Source organism: Lepidochelys kempii, chromosome 1, assembly GCF_965140265.1.
Source record: "Lepidochelys kempii isolate rLepKem1 chromosome 1, rLepKem1.hap2, whole genome shotgun sequence".
NCBI lineage: Eukaryota > Metazoa > Chordata > Testudines > Cheloniidae > Lepidochelys > Lepidochelys kempii.
This window is the reverse complement of record NC_133256.1, coordinates 352214515-352239248: the sequence shown is the minus strand read 5'-3', so window position 1 is coordinate 352239248 and position 24734 is coordinate 352214515. Positions and strand designations below refer to the sequence as shown.

Sequence of the window (24734 nt, the reverse complement as noted above, 5' to 3'; positions counted from 1 at the left end):
AGTGAGACTCACATTCCCCAAAAGTGTCCACACTGCCGAACCCTTATGGCTAGAACAAGGAAGGTGAGAGACCTCCATTTAAAACTTCTGATGATGGAAAAATAGTTGAGACTGGCCTCAGACCCCGAATCAAGGACCCCTCCTGGCCAATGGTCACCATTAACAGCCTTTGACAGAGGTCCTGCCTCAACAGCCTCCACAAAAGAGCCTGTACCTAAAAAAGCCACACAAAAAAACAGACTCAGGCTTCACCTCGCTGGGAATCCACTAAGAAAAAGCAATTGCCTCCTACCAAGTCCTCCTTGGTACCGTTGGCACTGAGTACATCGGACTCTGAGGCACCAGGTCCCTCTGGCACTATGAGAACACAGAGAGCAAAAGACCCGAAGCGGGCAAGCTCGAACTGTGTCTCACAGGGCAAACTAATGCCCTTGGCACCGGTACACGTGGAGCTGAAGAGGTGCTCAGCACTGAGCAGCAAAATGATGCTACCTGCAGTACCTACACAACACGGAACAAGACGTGCAGCATCAACTTCTGTAGATCATACACCAGCAATGCCAACTCTGGCACCAACACACCCAGTGCCACATCAGTTCTTGCAACGTACAGACCTGATGGTCTCCTCAGCGCCGGAATCTCCACTCCTTGGTACTGATGGCACTCCAACTTGATTGGTAATGAACCGACTGACTACTCTACCGCAGTCAGCTCCCACTCTTTCCAGCGATGCTGAAGATGAGGATGAAGGAGTGATTTATACACCTCATAGCTCCTCACCCAAACCTGGACCATCACACTGGCCAGAATACCCCTCTACTGCGGAAGCATGTACCTGGTTTGGGCACCTGTGGGCTCTGGCAGCCATGCCATTCCAACCTAACTAGCCATACTGGGATCTGTGAGCATTATACAGGGCTCAACATTGGAGGGCCCCTAGTCCATCAAGATCAAGAGCTCCACAGTCGCCATAGAATCATACAATATCAGGGTTGGAAGGGACCTCAGGAGGTCATCTAGTTCAACCCCCTGCTCGAAGCAGGACCAATCCCCAACTAAATCATCCCAGCCAGGGCTTTGTCAAGCCTGATCTTAAAAACTTCAAAGGAAGGAGATTCCACCACCTCCCTAGGTAACGCATTCCAGTGCTTCACCACCTCTCCTACCACCCTCAGAGACACAGGAAGAAATGACTGAGGAAACTGGGGGAAATCTCAGATCAGGAAGCCTCACCACCGCCTAACTTGTCATCTTTGTCACCAGACAAAACGATAATGCTCCCACCACAGGGGATGACTTCAAGCAGTTCCAGGAACTCTTTTTAAAAGGGTGGTAGAGTCATTGGACATATCCCTCGAAGAGGTGCTGGAGTCCCAACATAAACTGTTAGACATACTCCAAACATCGACCTAAACAAAGATTGCGCTACTGATCAGTTATGCTATTATGAAGCCTGCCAAAACCATCTAGCAGACACCCACAACTGCAACACCATCATGCAAAAGATAGATGCTATGTAGTACTTTCTGTCATAGAATAGAATCATAGAATCATAGAATATCAGGGTTGGAAGGGACCCCTGAAGGTCATCTAGTCCAACCCCCTGCTCGAAGCAGGACCAATTCCCAGTTAAATCATCCCAGCCAGGGCTTTGTCAAGCCTGACCTTAAAAACCTCTAAGGAAGGAGATTCTACCACCTCCCTACGTAACGCATTCCAGTGTTTCACCACCCTCCTAGTGAAAAAGTTTTTCCTAATATCCAACCTAAACCTCCCCCACTGCAACTTGAGACCATTACTCCTCGTTCTGTCATCTGCTACCATTGAGAACAGTCTAGAGCCATCCTCTTTGGAACCCCCTTTCAGGTAGTTGAAAGCAGCTATCAAATCCCCCCTCATTCTTCTCTTCTGCAGGCTAAACAATCCCAGTTCCCTCAGCCTCTCCTCATAAGTCTTGTGTTCTAGACCCCTAATCATTTTTGTTGCCCTTCGCTGGACCCTCTCCAATTTATCCACATCCTTCTTGTAGTGTGGGGCCCAAAACTGGACACAGTACTCCAGATGAGGCCTCACCAATGTCGAATAGAGGGGAACAATCACGTCCCTCGATCTGCTCACTATGCTCCTACTTATACATCCCAAAATGCCATTGGCCTTCTTGGCAACAAGGGCACACTGCTGACTCATATCCAGCTTCTCGTCCACTGTCACCCCTAGGTCCTTTTCCGCAGAACTGCTGCCTAGCCATTCGGTCCCTAGTCTGTAGCGGTGCATTGGATTCTTCCATCCTAAGTGCAGGACCCTGCACTTATCCTTATTGAACCTCATCAGATTTCTTTTGGCCCAATCCTCCAATTTGTCTAGGTCCTTCTGTATCCTATCCCTCCCCTCCAGCATATCTACCACTCCTCCCAGTTTAGTATCATCCGCAAATTTGCTGAGAGTGCAATCCACACCATCCTCCAGATCATTTATGAAGATATTGAACAAAACCGGCCCCACGACCGACCCTTGGGACACTCCCCTTGATACCGGCTGCCAACTAGACATGGAGCCATTGATCACTACCCGTTGAGCCCGACAATCTAACCAGCTTTCTACCCACCTTATAGTGCATTCATCCAGCCCATACTTCCTTAACTTGCTGACAAGAATACTGTGGGAGACCGTGTCAAAAGCTTTGCTAAAGTCAAGAAACAATACATCCACTGCTTTCCCTTCATCCACAGAACCAGTAATCTCATCATAAAAGGCGATTAGATTAGTCAGGCATGACCTTCCCTTGGTGAATCCATGCTGGCTGTTCCTGATCACTTTCCTCTCATGCAAGTGCTTCAGGATTGATTCTTTGAGGACCTGCTCCATGATTTTTCCAGGGACTGAGGTGAGGCTGACTGGCCTGTAGTTCCCAGGATCCTCCTTCTTCCCTTTTTTAAAGATTGGCACTACATTAGCCTTTTTCCAGTCATCCGGGACTTCCCCGATTCGCCACGAGTTTTCAAAGAGAATGGCCAATGGCTCTGCAATCACAGCCGCCAATTCCTTCAGCACTCTCGGATGCAACTCATCCGGCCCCATGGACTTGTGCACGTCCAGCTTTTCTAAATAGTCCCTAATCACCTCTATCTCCACAGAGGGCTGGCCATCTCTTCCCCATTTTGTGATGCCCAGCGCAGCAGTCTGGGAGCTGACCTTGTTAGTGAAAACAGAGGCAAAAAAAGCATTGAGTACATTAGCTTTTTCCACATCCTCTGTCACTAGGTTGCCTCCCTCATTCAGTAAGGGGCCCACACATTCCTTGGCTTTCTTTTTGTTACCAACATACCTGAAAAAACCCTTCTTGTTACTCTTGACATCTCTGGCTAGCTGCAGCTCCAGGTGCGATTTGGCCCTCCTGATATCATTCCTACATGCCCGAGCAATATTTTTATACTCTTCCCTGGTCATATGTCCAACCTTCCACTTCTTGTAAGCTTCTTTTTTATGTTTAAGATCCGCTAGGATTTCACCATTAAGCCAAGCTGGTCGCCTGCCATATTTACTATTCTTTCGACTCATTGGGATGGTTTGTCCCTGTAACCTCAACAGGGATTCCTTGAAATACAGCCAGCTCTCCTGGACTCCTTTCCCCTTCAAGTTAGTCCCCCAGGGGATCCTGGCCATCCGTTCCCTGAGGGAGTCGAAGTCTGCTTTCCTGAAGTCCAGGGTCCGTATCCTGCTGCTTACCTTTCTTCCCTGCGTCAGGATCCTGAACTCAACCAACTCATGGTCACTGCCTTCCAGATTCCCATCCACTTTTGCTTCCCCCACTAATTCTACCCGGTTTGTGAGCAGCAGGTCAAGAAAAGCGCCCCCCCTAGTTGGCTCCTCTAGCACTTGCGCCAGGAAATTGTCCCCTACGCTTTCCAAAAACTTCCTGGATTGTCTATGCACCGCTGTATTGCTCTCCCAGCAGATATCAGGAAAATTAAAGTCACCCATGAGAATCAGGGCATGCGATCTAGTAGCTTCCATGAGCTGCCGGAAGAAAGCCTCATCTACCTCATCCCCCTGGTCCGGTGGTCTATAGCAGACTCCCACCACTACATCACTCTTGTTGCACACACTTCTAAACTTAATCCAGAGACACTCGGGTTTTACTACAGTTTCGTACCGGAGCTCTGAGCTCTGTCCTAAGGGAGCAGAATTTTTGTTTACACACCCCACACCAAACTCCTTGGTAGTGGAGGCAGTAAATGAGAGGGGGAAACAGTACCACACCAGAGCAACCCCATGTGACAAAGACTGGAAGAGGCTAGACCTCTTCGGTCTCAAGACATATTCTTCTGCCCCATTACAATTTCACATAGCGAATTACGAGGCTTTACTGGCCAAATGTACTCTCAAAGATTTCTCAAAAATGTCAGAATTTATTGACCATTTACCCGAGGATAAAAAAGGACAGTTCAAGGCTAATATCGCTGAAGGCCATCTCATCACCAGGACAGCACTACAGGCCTCACTTGACTCTGCAGACACGGCTGCACAATCCATCGCAACATCTGTTGTCATGCGCCATGCATGTTGGTTACATCTCTTGGGATTTCCTAGGGAAGTCCACTCGACTTTCGAGGATCTGCCCTTTGAAGGCCGAAAGTTATTTGTGGCTAAACCACATGAGTCCCTCCACACCCTTAAGGACTCAAGGGCAACCTTAAGATCTCTGGGCATCTACACACCTGCAAATAAAAAGAAACAGGGCTGGTATTATATCCAGATATTTCATTCAACCGTACACACAACCCCACAGGCAGTATGACCAACGGCATAAACAAAGACAAACCAGATGTCGGCAAAACCAAAATCAACCTTCGACATCCCAGCAGTCCACCTTGAGACAACAATTTTGAAGGTGTGGTCGAGGGCATAAGACCACCATACTCTCTAACTCAGGAAACAGAAACTGTCTCCTGTCCATTCAGAGATCATCTGCCACCATATTACCAAGTCTGGAACACCATCACAACAGACAGGTTTTGGAAATTATTCAAAACGGTTATTCCATCCACTTTACCTCTATCCCACCTACCCACACTCCTTCCCTATCCCTCTTCAGTAAGCGCCACAAAGAGCATGATAACACTCTTCACAAACTTAGGGCTACAAATAAGTAGGCAGAAGTCCACACTGACCCCGATCCAGATACTAGGATTTATCGGAGCTTGCCTCATCTGTGCAACAGGGCCACTACCTCAACCACTCTTTATCAGACTTGTCAATTTCAACAGTGACAGACAGTCCACAAATATTGGCCAGGACATGTCTCCAACTACTAGGATATATGGCAGCAGCAACATTTGTTGTCGAACATGCCAGACTTCACATGAGATGCCTGCAGGCCTGGCTTCGAACAGTGTATGGTCCACACAGATTCAGCCTAAGTAGACAGCTCATGATGCTAAGGAAGGTAAAGGACTCACTCAAATAGTGGACACAATCAAGAAACGTCTGCACAGGGGCCCCATTTCTACAAAGGACCCCAACAATGACAATCACCACAGATGCCTCTCTAATAGGCTGGGGAGCACATTTACTCAACAACACAGTTCAAGGCTGCTGGTCCCCTTCAGAATCCAACATGCACATAAACTTGCTGGAGCTAATGGTAATCCACAACACATGCAGTCACTTTCTACCTCTAATTAAAAAACAAAGCCATCAGGATCCTCAAGGACAATGTAGTGTGCATGTTTTACATAAACTTCCAGAGGGGTGCAAGATCACAATCCATATGCACAGAAGTGATATGGCTCTGGAATTGGTGTATCAGCAACAACATCCACATGTTGGCATCTTACCTCCTGGGATGCCAAAACTCAACAGCCTTAAGCTGAAATTTTGCACAGAGCTACGAATGGGAGATAGATCCCAGTGCTCTACATACAGTATACAAAAGATGGGGATTCCCTACCATAGACCTCTTTGCACCAGCACAGAATGCCGAGTGACCATGATATTGCTCCAGAGCAGGATTGCAAGCCCTCTCCCTAGGCGACACTCTCCTCATCAAATGGGATCATAGAATCATAGAAAATTAGGGTTGGAAGAGACCTCAGGAGGTCATCTAGTCCAACCCCCTGCTAAAAGCATGCACCATTAATGTATGCATTTCATCTGACCCCACTCTTAACCCGTGTCATACACAAGATCAAGAAAGACAAATCCAAAGTAATCATTAAAAAAGCTACTGTACCCAATGACTGGAAGATAGCTAATGTAACGCCAATATTTAAGAAGGGCTCTAGGGGTGATCCTGGCAATTACAGATCTGTAAGTCTAACGTCAGTACCGGGCAAATTAGTTGAAACAATATTAAAGAATCAAATTATCAGACACATTAAAGAACATAAATAGTTGTGCAAAAGTCAACATGGTTTCTGTAAAGGGAGATCATGTTTTACTAATCTATTAGAGTTTTTTAAGGGGGTCAATAAACACATGTATAAGGGGGATCCAGTGGATATAGTGTACTTAGATTTCCAGGAAGCCTTTGACAAGGTCCCTCACCAAAGGCTGTTACGTAAATTAAGTTGTCATGGGATAAGAGGGGAGATCCTTTCATGGATTGAGAACTGGTTAAAAGACCGGGAACAAAGGGTAGGAATAAATGGTAAATTTTCAGAATGGAGAGGGGTAACTAGTGGTGTTCCCCAAGGGTCAGTCCTGGGGCCAATCCTATTCAACGTATTCATAAATGATCTGGAGAAAGGAGTAAACAATGAGGTGGCAAAGTTTGCAGATGATACTAAACTGCTCAAGATAGTTAAGACCAAAGCAGATTGTGAAGAACTTCAAAAAGATCTCACAAAACTAAGTGATTGGGCAACAAAATGGCAAATGAAATTTAATGTGGATAAATGTAAAGTAATGCACGTTAGAAAAAAATAACCCCAACTATACATACAATATGATGGGGGCTAATTTAGCTACAACTAATCAGGAAAAAGATCTTGGAGTCATCATGGATAGTTCTCTTAAGACGTCCACGCAGTGTGCTGCGGCAGTCAAAAAAGCAAACGGGATGTTAGGAATCTTTAAAAAGGGGATAGAGAATAAGACGGAGAATATCTTATTCCCCTTATATAAATCCATGGTACGCCCACATCTTGAATACTGCTTACAAATGTGGTCCCCTCATCTCAAGAAAGATATACTGGCATTAGAAAAAGTTCAGAAAAGGGCAAATAAATGATTAGGGGTTTGGAACGGGTCCCATATGAGGAGGGATTAAAGAGGCTATGACTTTTCAGCTTGGAAAAGGGGAGACTAAGGGGGGATATGATAGAGGTATATAAAATCATGAGTGGTGTGGAGAAAGTGAATAAGGAAAAGTTATTTACTTGTTCCCATAATATAAGAAGTAGGGGCCACCAAATGAAATTAATGGGCAGCAGGTTTAAAACAAATAAAAGGAAGTTCTTTTTCACTCAGCACACAGTCAACCTGTGGAACTCCTTGCCTGAGGAGGTTGTGAAGGCTAGGACTATAAAGAGAACTGGATAAATTTATGGGAGTTAAGTCCATTAATGGCTATTAGCCAGGATGGGTAAGGAATGGTGTCCCTAGCCTCTGTTTGTCAGAGGGTGGAGATGGATGGCAGGAGAGAGATCACTTGATCATTACCTGTTAGGTTCACTCCTCCTGGGGCACCTGGCATTGGCCACTGTCGGTAGACAGGATACTGGGCTGGATGGACCTTTGGTCTGACCCAGTATGAACATTCTTATGTTATAATAGCGCCGACATGGCCCAGGCAAACATGATTCCCATACCTTCTGAGGATGGCAATATGCCCACCTCAAACCCTTCCCCTAATATCTTACCACCTCTCACAAGATGCGGGACATGTTCACCATCCCAACCTCGCAGTTCTCCACCTAAAGGCTTGGCTGCTCCGTGACTAAGAGGGTCGAGACTGCCTGTTTAGAGGAAGTAAAATACATATTACTGAACAACCGTAAAATGAGTAGAAGAAACACATATATCCATAAGTGGAAATGGTTCAACACTTCGTGCCAAGATAGACAGATTTTTGCCTATATCTTGCCCGTTACCAAGGGTCCTGGATTACATATTAGAAATTAAAAATTTGGGGCTGTCCACAAGCTCTGTCAAGGTATACTTGGTGGCTATCACAGCCTTTCACAAGAAGGTGGATGGGGTCACCATATTTGTTCACCCAACGACTAAACACTTTCTTAGAGGCATTAAGAACGCTTACACCACAACAAGGAATCCTGCCGTTCATGTGAGACGTCAACCTCGTCTTACGCTGACTTATGGGAAAGCCATTTGAGTTCCTCGCTTCCTGCGTATTACTCCACCTATCTGTGAAGGTGGCCTTCCTCATCGCCATCACATCCGCCAGCCAGGTGGGAGAACTAGGTGCCCTAATGGCATATCCCCCTTACACAAAGATAAAGTTACTTTAAGACCACACCCCAAGTCCCTACCCAAAGTCACCTCTCCCTTTCATTTGAACCAACCCATTTCCTTACCTGTGTTTTTCAAAATAACATATGCAGACGAAAGGGAGGCATCACTTCACATATTGGACGTTCGCAGAGCTTTGACTTTCTACATTGAAAGAATAAAAACATTTAGGAAATCACGAGACTATTTGTCTCCATAACAGAATGCTCAATAAGACAAACAATCTCAAAACAGACTATCCAAATGGATATCAGGATGCATCCACCTTTGTTACCAAAAGAGTCACCTACAAGCCCCAGCGGGAGTACACTCTACCAGAGCACAGGCAGCATCTGTGACTTTTCTCAACAACGTACCTATTACTGACATTTGCAGAGCAGCAACCTGGGCATCAGCCCACACATTCATGAAACACTATGCTATAGAGCAACAATCAGCATCAGATGCTCGCTTTGGGCTCGCTTTGTTATCCACCATCCATAAGGCAACTCTGAAGCCCCTCCCTTCCACTGAGAGAGACTGCCCAACGCCTTGGCACCTAAAGTGGAGCACCCACAGGGACACTCCTCAAAGAAGAAGAGAGGGTTACTCACCTTGTGCAGTAACTGGGGTTCTTCAAGATGGTTGTCCCTGTGGGTGCTCCACTACCCTCCCTCATCCCCCTCTACTTCAGTTTTCACACTTTTTCTCTGCGGTAGAAAAGGAACCAAGGAACGGTTGGTTGCGCAGTGCTATGTAACTGCCTCAGGTGGTGCAAGACAGTAACGGCGCGTGCACACCCAACAAGGCTGGTGCAGGGCGCACAGACACCTAAAGTGGAGCTCCCACCGGGACAACTGTCTCAAAGAACCTCAGTTACTGCACAAGGAGAGTAACCTTCTCTTCCCTCATTTTGCAATCATGCCTTTGATTTTTTTTTCCTTCCTGCGCCTAGTAGTTTCTAATTATCTTTATTGAATTTCATCTTATTATTATTGATTTCAGACCAATTCTCCAATTAAGATTGGATTAGATTGAGTTCTAATGCTGTCCTCCAAAATGTTTGCAACCCCTGTCAGCTTGATGTCATTGGCAAATTTTGTAAATGTACTCTCTACTTCATCATCCAAGTTGTTAATGAAAATATTGAATAGTACAAGACCCAGGACAGAACAATGTGGAACCCCACTCACTTGATAGGTACTCCTCATTTGACAGGGGACCGTTGGCAAGTACTCTTTGAGTATGTTTTTTTCAATCAGTTGTCCACTCACTTTATGCTAATTTCATAAAGACCACATTTTCATAGTTTTCTTATGAGTATAGAATCATAGAACTGGAAGGGACCTCAAGAGATCATCTAGTACAGTCCCCTGTACTCAAGGCAGGACTAAGTATTATCTAGACTATTCCTGACAGGTGTTTGTCCAACCTGCTCTTAAAAATCCCCAATGATGGAGATTCCACAACCTCCCTAGGCAACTTATTCCAGTTCTTAACCACTCTGACCGTTAGGAAGTTTTTCCTAATGTCCAACCTAAATCACCCTTGCTGCAGTTTAAGCCCATTGCTTCTTGTCCTATCCTCAGAAGTTAAGGAGAACAATTTTTCTCCCTCCTCCTTGTAACAACCTTTTATATACTTGAAAACTGTTATCATGTCCCCTCTCAGTCTTCTCTTTTCCAGACTTAACAAACCCAATTTTTTCAGTCTTCCCTCATAGGCCATGTTTTCTAGATCTGTAATAATTTTTGTTGTTGTTCTCTGGATTTTCTCCAATTTGTCCACATCTTTCCTGAAATGTGGTGCCCAGAACTGGACACAATACTCCAGTTGAGGCCTAATCAGTGCCGAGTAGAATGGAAGAATTACTTCTCGTGTCTTGCTTACAATACTCCCAGAATGATGTTTGGTTTTTTGGTTTTTTTTCCTCCCCCAACAGTGTTACACTATTGACTCATATTTAGCATGCGATCTAATATGATCCTCAGATCTCTTTCTGCAGTACTCCTTCTCAGGCAGTCATTTCCCATTTTGTAGTGTGCAACTGATTGTTCCTTCCTAAGTGGAGTACTTTCCATTTGTCCGTATTGAATTTCATCCTATTTACTTCAGACCATTTCTCCAGTTTGTCCAGATCATTTTGAATTTTAATCCTATCCTCCAAAGCACTTGCAACCTCTCCCAGCTTGGTATAGTCCGCAAAATTTATAAGGGTATTTCTATGCCATTATCTAAATCATTGATGAAGATATGAAACAGAACCGGACCCAGAACCGATCCCTGCGGGACCCTACTGGTTATGTCCTTCCAGCATGACTGTGAACCACTGAAAACTACTCTCTGGAAACGATTTTCCAACCAGTTATGAACCCACCTTATAGTAGCTCCATCTAGGTTGTATTTCACTAGTTTGTTTATGAGAAGGTCATGCGAGACCATGTCGAAAGCATTACTAAAGTCAAGATATACCATTTCTGCTACTTTCCCCCTATCCACAAGGCTTGTTACCCTGTGAAAGAAAGCTATCAGGTTGGTTTGACGTGATTTATTCTTGACAAATCCACGCTGACTGTTATTTATCACCTTATTATCTTCTAGGTGTTTGCAAATTGATTGTGTAATTATTTGCCCCATTATCTTTCAAGGTACAGAAGTTAAGCTGACTGGTCTGTAATTCCCCAGGTTGTCCTTTTCTAGTCTTCTGGAATCTCTCCCTTCTTCCATGACTTTTCAGAGATAATTGCTAATGGCTCAGATATCTCTTTAGTCAGCTTCTTAAGTATTCTAGGATGCATTTCATCAGGCCCTAGTGATTTGAAGACATCTAACTTGTCTAAGTAATTTTTGACTTGTTCTTTCCCTATTTTAGACTCTGATCCTACCTTATTTTCACTGGCATTCATTATGTGAGACGTCCAATCGCCACCAACCTTCTTGGTGAAAACTGAAACTAGGAAGTCATTAAGCACCTCTGCCATTTCCACATTTTCTGTTATTGTCTTTCCCTCCTCATTGAGTAACGGGCCTACTCTGTCCTTGGTCTTCCTCTTGCTTCTAAGGTATTTGTAGAATGTTTTCTTGTTTCCTTTTATATCCCTAGCTAGTTTGATCTTGATTTGTGCCTTGGCTTTTCTAATTTTGTCCCTACATACTTGTGTTATTTGTTTATATTCATCCTTTGTAATTTGACCGAATTTCCACTTTTTGTAGGACTCAAAAAAGAGTTTTAGATCATTGAAGATCTCCTGGTTAAGCCAAGGTGATCTCTTGCCATATTTCCTATCTTTCCAACGCAGTAGAATAGTTTGTTCTTGTGCCCTTAATAATGTCTCTTTGAAAAACTGCCAACTGTCTACAATTGTTTTTCCCCTTAGACTTGCTTCTCCCACCAAGATAGCACTGTGCACATGAGAGCTTATGCTGGCAAAACTTATGTTGCTCAGGGGTGGGTTTTTTTCATAAGTGCTAGTGTAGACATGGCCTTAGAAAACGTTGTGACAGCGCTCCTCTGCGTTGGTGGGTTCCATGCTTCCACTTAGTGGTGGGCTGGTGTATTCCTCTCTACCTCAGAATTTCCCCATGTCCCTGGGCTTGCTGTCCATACTGTGCCTGAGTACGGTTCCTTCTGGCCTCCCTGACTGGGAAGGGGGAGGGAAGCCTCTTAGTCTCTGGTAGCCCCTCCGGGCCTGGTGGCAACAAACCAGGCCCGCAGTTCGGTCTCTCCCCTCCAGTGAGGTCTCTTCCCTCAGACCTCTGGGGTGCAGAAGGGCTGTTCACCCGGTTGGGTAGGGTTTCCCCTGCCCTTCACCCCTGTACCTGTGGGGTTTTCCCTCCTGGTGCTCGTAAGCATCTGCACCACCCAGCTCTCCAGTAGCACACTTTCCTCCCACCACTCCTATCATGCATGCCTATCTGCCTGGAGGGGAGGCTTTTAACAGGTTCTGGCAGGCCCTTGATTGGCCCCAGGTGTCCTAATTAACCGAGAGTAACCTCTGTTCGGTTACCAAGGGAAAAGGGACCCAGAGCACTGACATCATGCATGCCAAGTGGCTCCAGCTGGTGGTGTCAGGCTCTGCATCCCTGGACCTGTTTGAATAGGTCAGCCTCATGACCCTGAACAGTTTGCAGAAATGCGTCTTCAGCTACAACAGCGACTGCCAGGAGACGCCCAGTGACTACATCATAGCTACCCTGGAGCTCAGCTCCCTGGTGGTGCAGCGCCATCACCACCTGCTCCTGTACTGTGACTTCCTGTAGCCCTCTGGCCTCACACTGTCACAACATGCTTTATAGTGATAAACTCAAGGGTATCAAGTTCTTTAGCTTAGTGAAGAGAAGGTTAAGAGGTGACTTGATCACAGTTGTTTACTGCCTGTTAGGATATAGATATTCAGGTCTGTCTGTAAAGGCCTATACTCTTAGAATTTAGGTGTATTCTTATCACTTGGCTAGTTACAGGGGTACAAAAGAAAGAATCAAAATCACTGTCTGCTGGTGTAAGGGCCTTCTCTTACTGTGACAGTTTGAGGCCCTGTGCTTAGGCTAAGGCCTTTGGCTAAGCAGCAGAGGCAGCCATAAGCTGGGAAGCGAATGGTCACGTCCTCACATTCCAAGCTAGTCGCATTGAAATAAGGTGCTATTGCGCTGTTAGGAATACAATCCTGTCCTGATAATGCCTATTGCCTCCAGAGAAAGGGAAGTGCCTAGAAAATATAAAAGGAAACTTAGTTTGATAGAATCCTGTCTGGCAAGAATTCACTTATCAATAGCTGGGATGTGAAATCCTCACTTCTGTATTGTTTTGTCATTATAGTTCCCACTTTGCTATTGTTTGTCTGTATAATCTCTGTCTGGTTCTGTGATTGTTCCTGTCTGCTGTATAATTAATTTTGCCGGGTGTAAACTAATTAAGGTGGTGGGATATAATTGGTTACATAATCATGTTACAATATGTTAGGATTGGTTAGTTAAATTTCAGGAAAATGATTGCTTAAGATATAGCTAAGCCGAACTCAAGTTTTACTATATAGTCTGCAGTCAATCAGGAAGTGAGGGGGTAGGTTTGTGGGTGGGGGAGATGGGAACAGGGAATGTGGGTGGGGAAATTGGAATCATGTTTTGCTAAAGAGGGGAAATGGAAACAGGGAATGGGGGTAAGGAAATTGGAATAATGTTTTGCTAAGGGCAGGAATGGGAACAGGGACACAGGTGTAAGGCTCTGTGGTGTCAGAGCTGGGAAGGAGGATACTAAGGAAGGAAACGAATCATGCTTGCTGGAAGTTCACCCCAATAAACATCGAATTGTTTGCACCTTTGGACTTCGGGTATTGTTGCTCTCTGTTCATGCGAGAAGGACCAGGGAAGTAAGTGGGTGAAGGAATAAGCCCCCTAACACTGCCTGCATGGGGAACAAATATTTGATAATGGATTCTTTAATTTAGCAAAGATGCACCAAGATCCATTGGTTGGAAGTTGAAGCTAGACAAATTCAGACTGGAAATAAGGTGTAAATTTTAACAGCGAGGGTAATTAGCTATTAGAACAACTTACTAAGGACTGTGCTGGGTTCTTTGTTTCTGGCAATTTTTAAATCAAGATTGGCTGTTTTTCTAAAAGATGGGCTCCATTTAAACAGGAATTAATTTAGGGAAGTTCTCTGGCATGTTATACAGGAGGTCAGACTAGATGATCACAATGGTCTCTTCTGGCCTTAGAATCTGTGAATGTTTGTAGCCAACCAGCAATCTTTGGGTTGCCAGGAAGTGTTGGTCACAGGTGGGCCAGGAGCCAAAGTTTGGGACTCACTGCTTTGATCTTGTGCTGGATGGCCAGTTCACCAGTGCTGACGCTGTTCTGAGCTGCTTTTAGCAGGACTTGTATGATAAGTGATGACTAACTCCATAAGCCCTGCCTGCCTGTTGGATGTGACCACCTTCTCCAGATGCCATAGTGAAGAGCACCTCAGGAATTTCTGTAAATAGTGGGGAAAAAAACGTTGCCTGTCTATTCAGCAGAGGTCACACAATTTGTCATTCTGCTGTTTTCCTTTGATTAAAGTTGACAGAGCTGAAGAATCTGCAGCAGCAGTACCTGCAGATTGGCATGGAAACAGCTGAGATCTCTCACTTAAAGGCTCGACTGCAGGAGTATCAGCAAGAGGCTGATAAACAGCATTGTCTCCAAGAACAATTGAGGCAGGACAGCATTTCCTGCCGACAGGAGCTCCACCAGCTCAGGTGAGAACAGCCCTTCTGCATACTGGTCCATGGGGGCAATAATCTCCTTGATGCAAGATTTGGGGGGTCCCATTGGGAATCGAGCGGATGGCTGGAGGATGAGGTCAGGTTGTTATATGAAACTCATTCTGGAATAAACCAATAGCTCTTCTAATTTTGTTTCTTGCCTCCAACGGTAGCTAGTATCGCATATTGCAGAGGAATGTATAACTGTCCCCATCCAATATTATACCTAATTTATGTAGTACTAGAACATAGGCGCAAACTTCTCCCTCCCCCACCTGGTGACCAGCTTCTTTTCTGAGGCCCCTTACATTGTTAACCTAATTTGTGTTACTGCAGAAGCCATTCTTACTTATGAGTGACTAATTCTTTATTTTATTAGTTTGATGCCCAACCCACGCTGCTGTCACCCTTCACAAATGCAGTCCATAAATATTCCTACAGCAGTCTGTCCTTCCCCACAGAGCTAAAATTAACCAGCCAGTGAGAAGGCTAAGTGATTTACCTCTTATCCCTGCCTTGCACACTGACAAAAGTTGTTTATCACAGTCTAGTCCAAGCTGTCTGAAGACAAAGGAAAACATATTGTCCAGGGGTACTGTAAGTGTGTAGCAGTGAACATGCTGCAGTCCCCAAGCCGACTGCAAAATGACTTTCTGAATCCTGCTCTGTCTAAGTCCTCAACTGTGTGAATTGGCAAAAAGAAAAGGAGTACTTGTGGCACCTTAGAGACTAACCAATTTATTTGAGCATGAGCTTTCGTGAGCTACAGCTCACTTCATCAGATGCATGCCGTGGAAACTGCAGCAGACTTTATATATACACAGAGAATATTCTCTGTGTATATATAAAGTCTGCTGCAGTTTCCACGGCATGCATCTGATGAAGTGAGCTGTAGCTCACGAAAGCTCATGCTCTGTGTATATATAAAGTCTGCTGCAGTTTCCACGGCATGCATCTGATGAAGTGAGCTGTAGCTCACGAAAGCTCATGCTCTGTGTATATATAAAGTCTGCTGCAGTTTCCACGGCATGCATCTGATGAAGTGAGCTGTAGCTCACGAAAGCTCATGCTCAAATAAATTGGTTAGTCTCTAAGGTGCCACAAGTACTCCTTTTCTTTTTGCGAATACAGACTAACACGGCTGTTACTCTGAAACCTGTGTGAATTGGGTATCTCTGTCTCTATGCAGCAGTGTCTTGTTGCAAAGAAACTCTCCTGGCATAGGTTAACTGTGGGGAGTAATGAGACTGTTCCCCTGCTAGGCCTATGCTGGGCTTCCTGAGTACTGCAGGTGACTACACAGGACATACTGTAGGACGTGCCATCTATAATGTTGACTATGTGTTGCTTTGCAGACAGGAGAAGACCACATGGGAGATGCAGAACAAGAGGGAAAAAGAGCAGTACTTGATGGCCTTGGCGGACAAAGACCAGCAGCTAAGTCACTTGCAAAGGATTGTGCAAGATTGTGTGAAGTCACCCCTGTCCAAGACGCAGGTCATAGAGGAGCAATACCAAAGGCAGGTGAGCAAGGATGGAGTTCCCTTCATATAATAGTGGAATTGGAAGCTTGGAATTCAGTTAGAAAGGAGCCAGAGTGATGGAGGATGGATCTAGACTGTTCTCAGTGATAGCAGATGACAGAACGAGGAGTAATGGTCTCAAGTTGCAGTGGGGGAGGCTTAGGTTGGATATTAGGAAAAACTTTTTCACTAGGAGGGTGGTGAAGCACTGGAATGCGTTACCTAGGGAGGTGGTGGAATCTCCTTCCTGAGATATTTTTAAGGGCAGGCTAGACAAAGTCCTGGCTGGGATGCTTTAGTTGAGAATTGGCCCTGCTTTGAGCAGGGGGTTGGACTAGATGACCTCCTGAGGTCCCTTCCAACCCTGATATTGTATGATTCTATGAGGAGTGGGGTCACAACATCTGAAAGCAGGTGGGTCAAATGTATTGGAGGGAAGTTTTTATCTGAGCGTCCTCTGTATGTTTCCATCCATGGGATGCACCAACTGTGCAGTGGGGATCATAGAATCATAGATTCTATGATTCTATGATCATAGAATATCGTAGATTATCAGGGTTGGAATGGACCTCAGGAGGTCATCTAGTCCAACCCCCTGCTCAAAGCAGGACCAATCCCCAACTAAATCATCCCAGCCAAGGCTTTGTCAAGCCTGACCTTAAAAATATCTAAGGAAGGAGATTCCACCACCTCCCTAGGTAACGCATTCCAGTGCTTCACCACCCTCAAGGTCAGCTCCCAGACTACTGCACTGGGCAGCACAGCATGGGGAGGAGGTGACCAGCCCTCTGTGGAGAAAGAAGTGGTTTGGGACTATTTAGAAAAGCTGGACAAGCACAACTCCATGGGGCCGGATGCACTGCATCCGAGAGTGCTGAAGGAATTGGCGGATGTGATTGCAGAGCCATTGGCCATTATCTTTGAAAACTCATGGCGAACCGGGGAAGTCCCAGATGACTGGAAAAAGGCTAATGTAGTGCCAATCTTTAAAAAAGGGAAGAAGGAGGATCCTGGGAACTACAGGCCAGTCAGCCTCACCTCAGTCCCTGGAAAAATCATGGAGCAGGTCCTCAAAGAATCAATCCTGAAGCACTTGCATGAGAGGAAAGTGATCAGGAACAGCCAGCATGGATTCACCAAGGGAAGGTCATGCCTGACTAATCTAATCGCCTTTTATGATGAGATTACTGGTTCTGTGGATGAAGGGAAAGCAGTGGATGTATTGTTTCTTGACTTTAGCAAAGCTTTTGACACGGTCTCCCACAGTATTCTTGTCAGCAAGTTAAGGAAGTATAGGCTGGATGAATGCACTATAAGGTGGGTAGAAAGCTGGCTAGATTGTCGGGCTCAACGGGTAGTGATCAATGGCTCCATGTCTAGTTGGCAGCCGGTATCAAGGGGAGTGCCCCAAGGGTCGGTCGTGGGGCCGGTTTTGTTCAATATCTTCATAAATGATCTGGAGGATGGTGTGGATTGCACTCTCAGCAAATTTGCGGATGATACTAAACTGGGAGGAGTGGTAGATACGCTGGAGGGGAGGGATAGGATACAGAAGGACCTAGACAAATTGGAGGATTGGGCCAAAAGAAATCTGATGAGGTTCAATAAGGATAAGTGCAGGGTCCTGCACTTAGGATGGAAGAATCCAATGCACAGCTACAGACTAGGGACCGAATGGCTAGGCAGCAGTTCTGCGGAAAAGGACCTAGGGGTGACAGTGGACGAGAAGCTGGATATGGGTCAACAGTGTGCCCTTGTTGCCAAGAAGGCCAGTGGCATTTTGGGATGTATAAGTAGGGGCATTGCCAGCAGATCGAGGGATGTGATCGTTTCCCTCTATTCGACATTGGTGAGGCCTCATCTGGAGTACTGTGTCCAGTTTTGGGCCCCACACTACAAGAAGGATGTGGAAAAATTGGAAAACGTCCAGCGGAGGGCAACAAAAATGATTAGGGGACTGGAACACATGACTTATGAGGAGAGGCTGAGGGAACTGGGATTGTTTAGTCTGCGGAAGAGAAGAATGAGAGGGGATTTGATAGCTGCTTTCAACTACCTGAAAGGGGGTTCCAAAGAGGATGGCTCTAGACTGTTCTCAGTGGTAGCTGATGACAGAACAAGGAGTAATGGTCTCAAGTTGCAGTGGAGGAGGAGGTTTAGGTTGGATATTAGGAAAAACTTTTTCACTAGGAGGGTGGTGAAACACTGGAATGCGTTACCTAGGGAGGTGGTGGAATCTCCTTCCTTAGATATTTTTAAGGTCAGGCTTGACAAAGCCGTGGCTGGGATGATTTAGCTGGGGATTGGTCCTGCTTTGAGCAGGGGGTTGGACTAGATGACCTCCTGAGGTCCCTTCCAACCCTGATATTCTATTATTCTATGATTCCTAGTGAAAAAGTTTTTCCTAATATCCAACCTAAACCTCTCCCACTGCAACTTGAGACCATTACTCCTTGTTCTGTCATCAGCTACCACTGAGAACAGTCTAGATCCATCCTCTTTGGAACCCCCTTTCAGGTAGTGGAAAGGAGCTCAAGGGGTCATCTAGTCCAGTCCCCTGCACTCAAGGCAGGACTAAGTATTATCTAGACCATCCCTGACACGTGTTTGGAGATTTTTTAAGAGCAGGTTAGACAATGATGGTCCTTCTACAGCCTCCCTAGGGAATTTATTCCAGTGCTTAACCACCCTGACAGTTAGGACGTTTTTCCTAATGTCCAAACTAAACCTCCTTTCTTCAATTTATAACCATTGCTTCTAGTCCTATGCTCAGAGGTTAAGAAGAACAAATTTTCTCCCTCCTCCTTGTAACAACCTTTTATGTACTTGAAAACTGTTATCATGTCCCCTCTCAGTCTTCTCTTTTCCATACTAAACAAACCCAGTGTTTTCAATCTTTCCTCATAGGTCATGTTTTCTAGACCTTTAATAATTTTTGTTGCTCTTCTCTGGACTTTCTCCAGTTTGTCCACATCTTTCCTGAAATGTGGTGCCCGGAACTGGACACAATACTCCATCTGAGGCCTAATCAGCGCAGAGTAGAGCGGAAGAATTACTTCTCATGTCTTGCTTACAACACTCCTGCTAATACATTCCAGAATGATGTTCACTTCTTTTGAAACAGTGCTGCACTGTTGACTCATATTTAGCTTGTGATCTATTATGACCCCTAGATCCTCTTCTGCAGTACTCCTTCTCAGGCAGTCATTTCCCATTTGTATGTGTGCAACTTATTGCTCCTTCCTTTGTGGAGTACTTTGCATTTGTCCTTATTGAATTTCATCCTGTTTACAGGTGAGTCTCATCTTACATTGGGGTTACGTTCTGCAGTCAGCACGTAAAACTAAAATCGCGTATAGTCAAAATTACATTGAGTGTAATGGCTGGCAGAATCGCCCGTATTACAGGTATAGTATTGTCAAAGTTTGACTCAGACTCACAATTTATCAGACCACTCTGTTTTATTAGCAAAGCTGCTCTGCTAATACATTTAGAAGTGAGCCCCCCGAGTGGGGCTTGTGTCTTTTAATTTATACAGGTTTTTGGAGAACAAGTTACAGAGAAGTTACAGACAAAAGAAGAAAAAGATTTTAGTCACCACCCTTCGAGATCCTGAGACCAGTCATGTATTTTCAATTACCTGCCACCCTTAACAATCTCCTTTAATAGCTTCCAGTTAACTTAACTAATTGCCCTTCACACCTTCCATTCTGATGCCTGCTTCTTAGACGTGCTGGCTCTATCTTAATTGCTTCTCCATTCAAAAGCTAACTGTCCCTACGTGTGCTCCCTCAGATACTTTGTAACATGTTTTGGCATGCCCTCTCATATACAATGTATCCAGCATGTCCCCTTATACAATGTTATACTTCCACAGTATGTAAATTATTTTTCTCTTTTTTTTGTTTTTGTTTTTGCCAAGCGTGCAAAGCTGAATTCGCGCATGTTAAATGTATGTCAGATGAGACTCCCTGTACTTTAAACCATTTCTCCAGTTTGTCCAGATCATTTTGAAATTTAATCCTACCCTCCAAAGCACTTGCAACCCCTCCCAGCTTGGTATAGTCTACAAAATTTATAAGTGTACTCTCTATGCCATTATCTAAATCACTGAAGATATTGAACAGGCCTGGACCCAGAACTGATCCCTGTGGGACTCCACTCATTATATCCTTTCAGCATTACTGTGAACCACTGATAATTACTCTCTGGGAATGGTTTTCCAACCAGTTATGCACCCACGTTATAGTAGCTCAATCTAGGTTACATTTCCCTAGTTTGTTTATGAGAAGGTCATGCGAGACAGTATCGAAAGTTTTACTAAAGTCAAGATATACCACGTTTACCACTTCCCCCTATCCACAAGCCTTGTTACCCTGTCAAAGAATCTATCAGGTTGGTTTGACATGACTTGTTCTTTACAAATACATGCTGACTGTTACTTTATCACCTTATTATCTTCTAGGTGTTTCCAAATGGATTGCTTAATTATGTGCTCCATTATCTTTCAAGGTACTGAAGTTAAGCTGACTGGTCTGTAATTCCCTGGGTTGTCCTTATTTCCCTTTTTATAGATTGGCACTATATTTGCCCTTTTCCAGTCTTCTGGAGTCTCTCCTCTCTTCCATGACTTTTCAAAGATAATCGCTAATAGCTCATATGTCTCCTCAGTCAGCTCCATAAGTATTCTAGGATGCATTTCATCAGGCCCTGGTGATTTGAAGACATCTAACTTGTCTACATAATTTTTAACTTGTTCTTTCCCTATTTTAGTCTCTGATCCTACCTCATTTTCACTGGCATTCACTATGTTAGACGTCCAATCACCACCAACCTTCTTGGTGAAAACTGAAACCAAGAAGTCATTAAGCACCTCTGCCATTTCTACATCTTCTGTTATTGTTTTTCCCTCCTCATTGAGTAACAGTCCTATCCTGTCCTTGGTCTTCCTCTTGCTTCTAAGGTATTTGTGGAATGTTTTCTTGTTTCCTTTTATATCCCTAGCTCTTGATTTGTGCCTTGGCTTTTCTAATTTTGTCCCGACATACTTGTGTTATTTGTTTATATTCATCCTTTGTAATTTGACCTAGTTTCCACTTTTTGTAAGTATCTTTTTTGATTTTTAGACATTGGCAATCTCCTGGTTAAGCCAGGGTGTTGTCTTGCCATATCTCCTACTTTTCCTATGCAGTGGGGTAGTTTGCTCTTGTGCCTTTAATAATGTCTCTTTGAAAAACTGCCAACTGTCTTCAATTGTTTTTCCCCTTAGACTTGCTTCCCATGGGATCTTACCTACTAACTCCATGAGTTTGCTAAAGTTTGCCTTCTTGAAATCCATTGTCTTTATTTTGCTGTTCTCCCTCCTACCATTCCTTAGAATCATGAACTCTACCATTTCATGATCACTTTCACCCAAGGTGCCTTTCAGATTCATATTCTTCTTCGAGTGATTGCTCATATGCACTCCACAATAGGTGGGCATGCTCGCCACATGCACTGGTGCCAGAAGTTTTTCCCCTAGTAGTACCTGTAGGGGGTCGCCCTCCCACCCCGAGTTCCTTCTTGCTACCAGTGAAGGTGCATTGGAACTGCTCTGCTCCAGCTTTTCTGCAGCTTTCCTCTTGAACTCTGTTCATTCTTAGTTAGTAGTACCTGTAGTTGAAGTAGTTCAGATTAGTGTTAGTATAGTTTAGTGCGTCCGGGTCAGGGCATGTCCCGTGCCCCAGGCTTTAAGTCGTGCGACACTTACAGGCGCCCGATGCCAGTGAGTGACCCGCATGCCAATGAGTGTTTACGCTGTCTGGGGGAAACCCATCTCAGCAATCTCTGCAAGATTTGCAGATCTTTCAAGCCTCAGTCCAAGAAGGAAAGGGACATTCGGCTCTGAGCCATTCTGATGGAGTCGGCGCTGACCCCAACTCCGGTGTGCTGCTCTGAGTCGGTACTGCAGTGTCGGTGCGCGGCAACCCTTCAGTGCCTTCCACTGGCCGGCACCGCTCCCCATACACGGGGCACACCAAGAAGGCTAAGAAGAGGTCTTCGCCGCCGAGACACCAGAGCAAGCCCAGAGGAGAGTCTAGACCCATGTTGGGCAGTTTTCCGTCCCCGTCGGCCACTAGGCCTCTGACTCAGGTTGAGCAGAGTAGCTTGGCCCACTCAGCGCAGGCCTCCCCGGATGTCCGGGTGCCCTCCACGCTGGAGGCGCTGCAAGCGGCCCGGGACATTATGTCTGTGCCAGTACCTGGGGCACCGCCACCGTTGGCTCCCCAATCCAGAGGCAAGCCGCTGCTTGGGTCTCCGCAGTCACAACCTGATCGGTACCGTTTGTGGTCGAGGCAACGTTCCCAACGCCGTTCGCAGCTCAGCAACCACCCCGTGTGCAGTTCGCGCCCATCCCCATCGACCCCCACCAGGTTGTCTGGCTGGATTCCGACTGACAGAGGTTCCAGGCGCTGCTCCCCATCGAGATCGAGACAGACGGCACTGGAGGTCCTCGTCTCCAAGAGGCTACCGTAGCCCGTCGTGATACAGGCATCAACACAGTTCCCGTTCTTCGTCTCGCTCCAGGACCCCACTGCGGCTCTGCTCCCGCAGTCCCGGGCATCGATCGCTGGCGCCTTGCCATCGCAGATCCGACTGCTGGAGCCGATCGTGGAGCAGCTGCTACCGGCGATACCACTGTTCCACGTGGGGATCATGGTCTCATGGTCAGCACCGTTCCTGACACCACCACTTCTCCCGGTCCAGGGACAGCGGCAGGTTGTACGCCAGCCGGGCCTCCCTTCGTAGTCGTCGGTCGATGGAACAGCCTAGTCAGGCTGAACAGCCCGCTCTGCCGGTGCCACAGCAGGTGCAGTGGCACCTGGCTCCTTGGCCGGCACCGTGTACCAATGGGCCCCGTGGCCCCTGACACAGCCCCCAGTGGGGGCTCGCTCAGTGGCCAGAGCCTTGGAAAGACCATCAGCCTCTCTTTCCCAGCCTCCCAGAAAGGAGTCGGTGTGGTGTGCATCTTCGGTTCTGTGCCCAGAGGACGACCAAGTGGTGGGATCTCTGGTACCAGTGGGTACACAGAGTACCACACCCGCATCCTCATCCTCCCTGATGAGGTGATTACGGCGCCTCCTCCCTCTGTTCCGCAGGAGGACTCTAAAGCCTACCAGGAACTATTGAAAGGGGTGGCATCAAGCCTCAACCTTCAGGCCAAGGAGGTGGAGGAACCCTCAGACTTCCTCTTCAATGTCCGCTTGGCCTTGGCACCAGGCATGGTGGCCCTCCCACTCCATGAAGGGGTGGAAAAAATTTCAAACACGTTATGGCAAACCCCGGCTTCCTTGCCACCCATCTCTAAGAAGGCAGAACGGAAGTACTTTGTGCCCGCCAAGGGTCATGAATACCTGTACACCCACCCTTTTTCCAACTCCCTGGTGGTCGAGTTGGTCAACCACAGAGAGAGACAGGGCCAACCAGCCCCTACTTCGAAAAATAAAGACTCAAGGAGGCTGGACTTATTTGGGAGAAAGGTTTATTCATCCTCAAGTTTCCTGTTAAGGGTGGCGAACCATCAGGCTCTCCTGGGACGGTATGAGTTCAATTTGTGGGGCTCTCTACGCAAATTCAAGGACTCCCTCCAGGAGCGTGACAAGAAAGAGTTCAAAGCTCTGCTGGAGGAGGGTACAGCGGCTGCCAGGGCAACCCTGCAGGCAGCGTCAGATGCCGCGGATACAGCTGCAAGGTCTATGGCCTCCGTGGTGTCCGTGAGGAGGGCGTTGTGGCTCCTGCTGTCCAGGAAGGCGCAGAACTCCTTGCAGGACTTTCCGTTCGATGGCAAGGCCCTGTTTGCACAGCCTGAAAGGTTCTTGCACAATGCTTAAGACACTTGGCCTCTATGTCCCGGCTCCGGCCAGGACCAAGTTTAGGCCTCAGCAGGCTCCCACCCAGGCCACCCACTCTAAATATAAGCCCCCTCATAAAAAGTCTCGGGACTATAAAAAGCACCCGCAGACGCAGTCCCAGTCTGCCCCCCAGCCTGGGCCTTCCAAGGGCAAGCAGGCGGGAAAACATCAGTTTTGACGGGATGCCTGGGGGCGACTTCCCAGTTCATACCAGCAATCCACCCGCAATAAAGCTTCCCTTCTCCAAACGGTTGTGTGCTTTTCTTCTGGAGTGGTCGCGGCTGACTTCAGACCGTTGAGTCCTCAACATTGTCTCCTGGGGCTATACCCTCCAGTGGGGCTCTACCCCACCTAACCACCCTCAGTCCCAGTCCCTCCTGGGGAACCCCTCTCACGAGGCCCTGCTCAAGCAGGAGGTGGGGCGGCTCCTTGGCCTAGGAGCGGTGGAAGTGGTGCCAGCAGAGTTCAGTCGCAAGGGGTACTACTCCCGCTATTTCCTTATCCCAACAGCCAAAGGTGGGCTCAGGCCCATCCTGGACCTGTGAGGCCTGAACCAGTACATGGTAAAGCTCAAGTTTTGCATGGTCTCTCTGGCCTCCATCATCCCCTCCCTGGGTCCTCGG

At 46.4% G+C, this 24734-nt stretch overlaps 1 protein-coding gene across 4 annotated transcripts in view; it reads left to right on the top strand.

Moving 5' to 3' along the window:
- Positions 1-24734, top strand: part of GOLGB1 (golgin B1) — a 113474-nt gene that overhangs the window by 63392 nt on the left and 25348 nt on the right. For 2 of the 4 annotated variants that reach the window (XM_073329076.1, XM_073329077.1), the window contains exons 16-17: positions 14512-14690; positions 16052-16220. In XM_073329076.1, coding sequence (XP_073185177.1) covers positions 14512-14690; positions 16052-16220 — 348 coding nt within the window. Of the gene's footprint in view, positions 1-11323; positions 13429-14511; positions 14691-16051; positions 16221-21970; positions 22089-24734 lie in introns of those variants that run through there. The other 2 variants (XM_073329078.1, XM_073329079.1) reach the window with 2 other exon arrangements.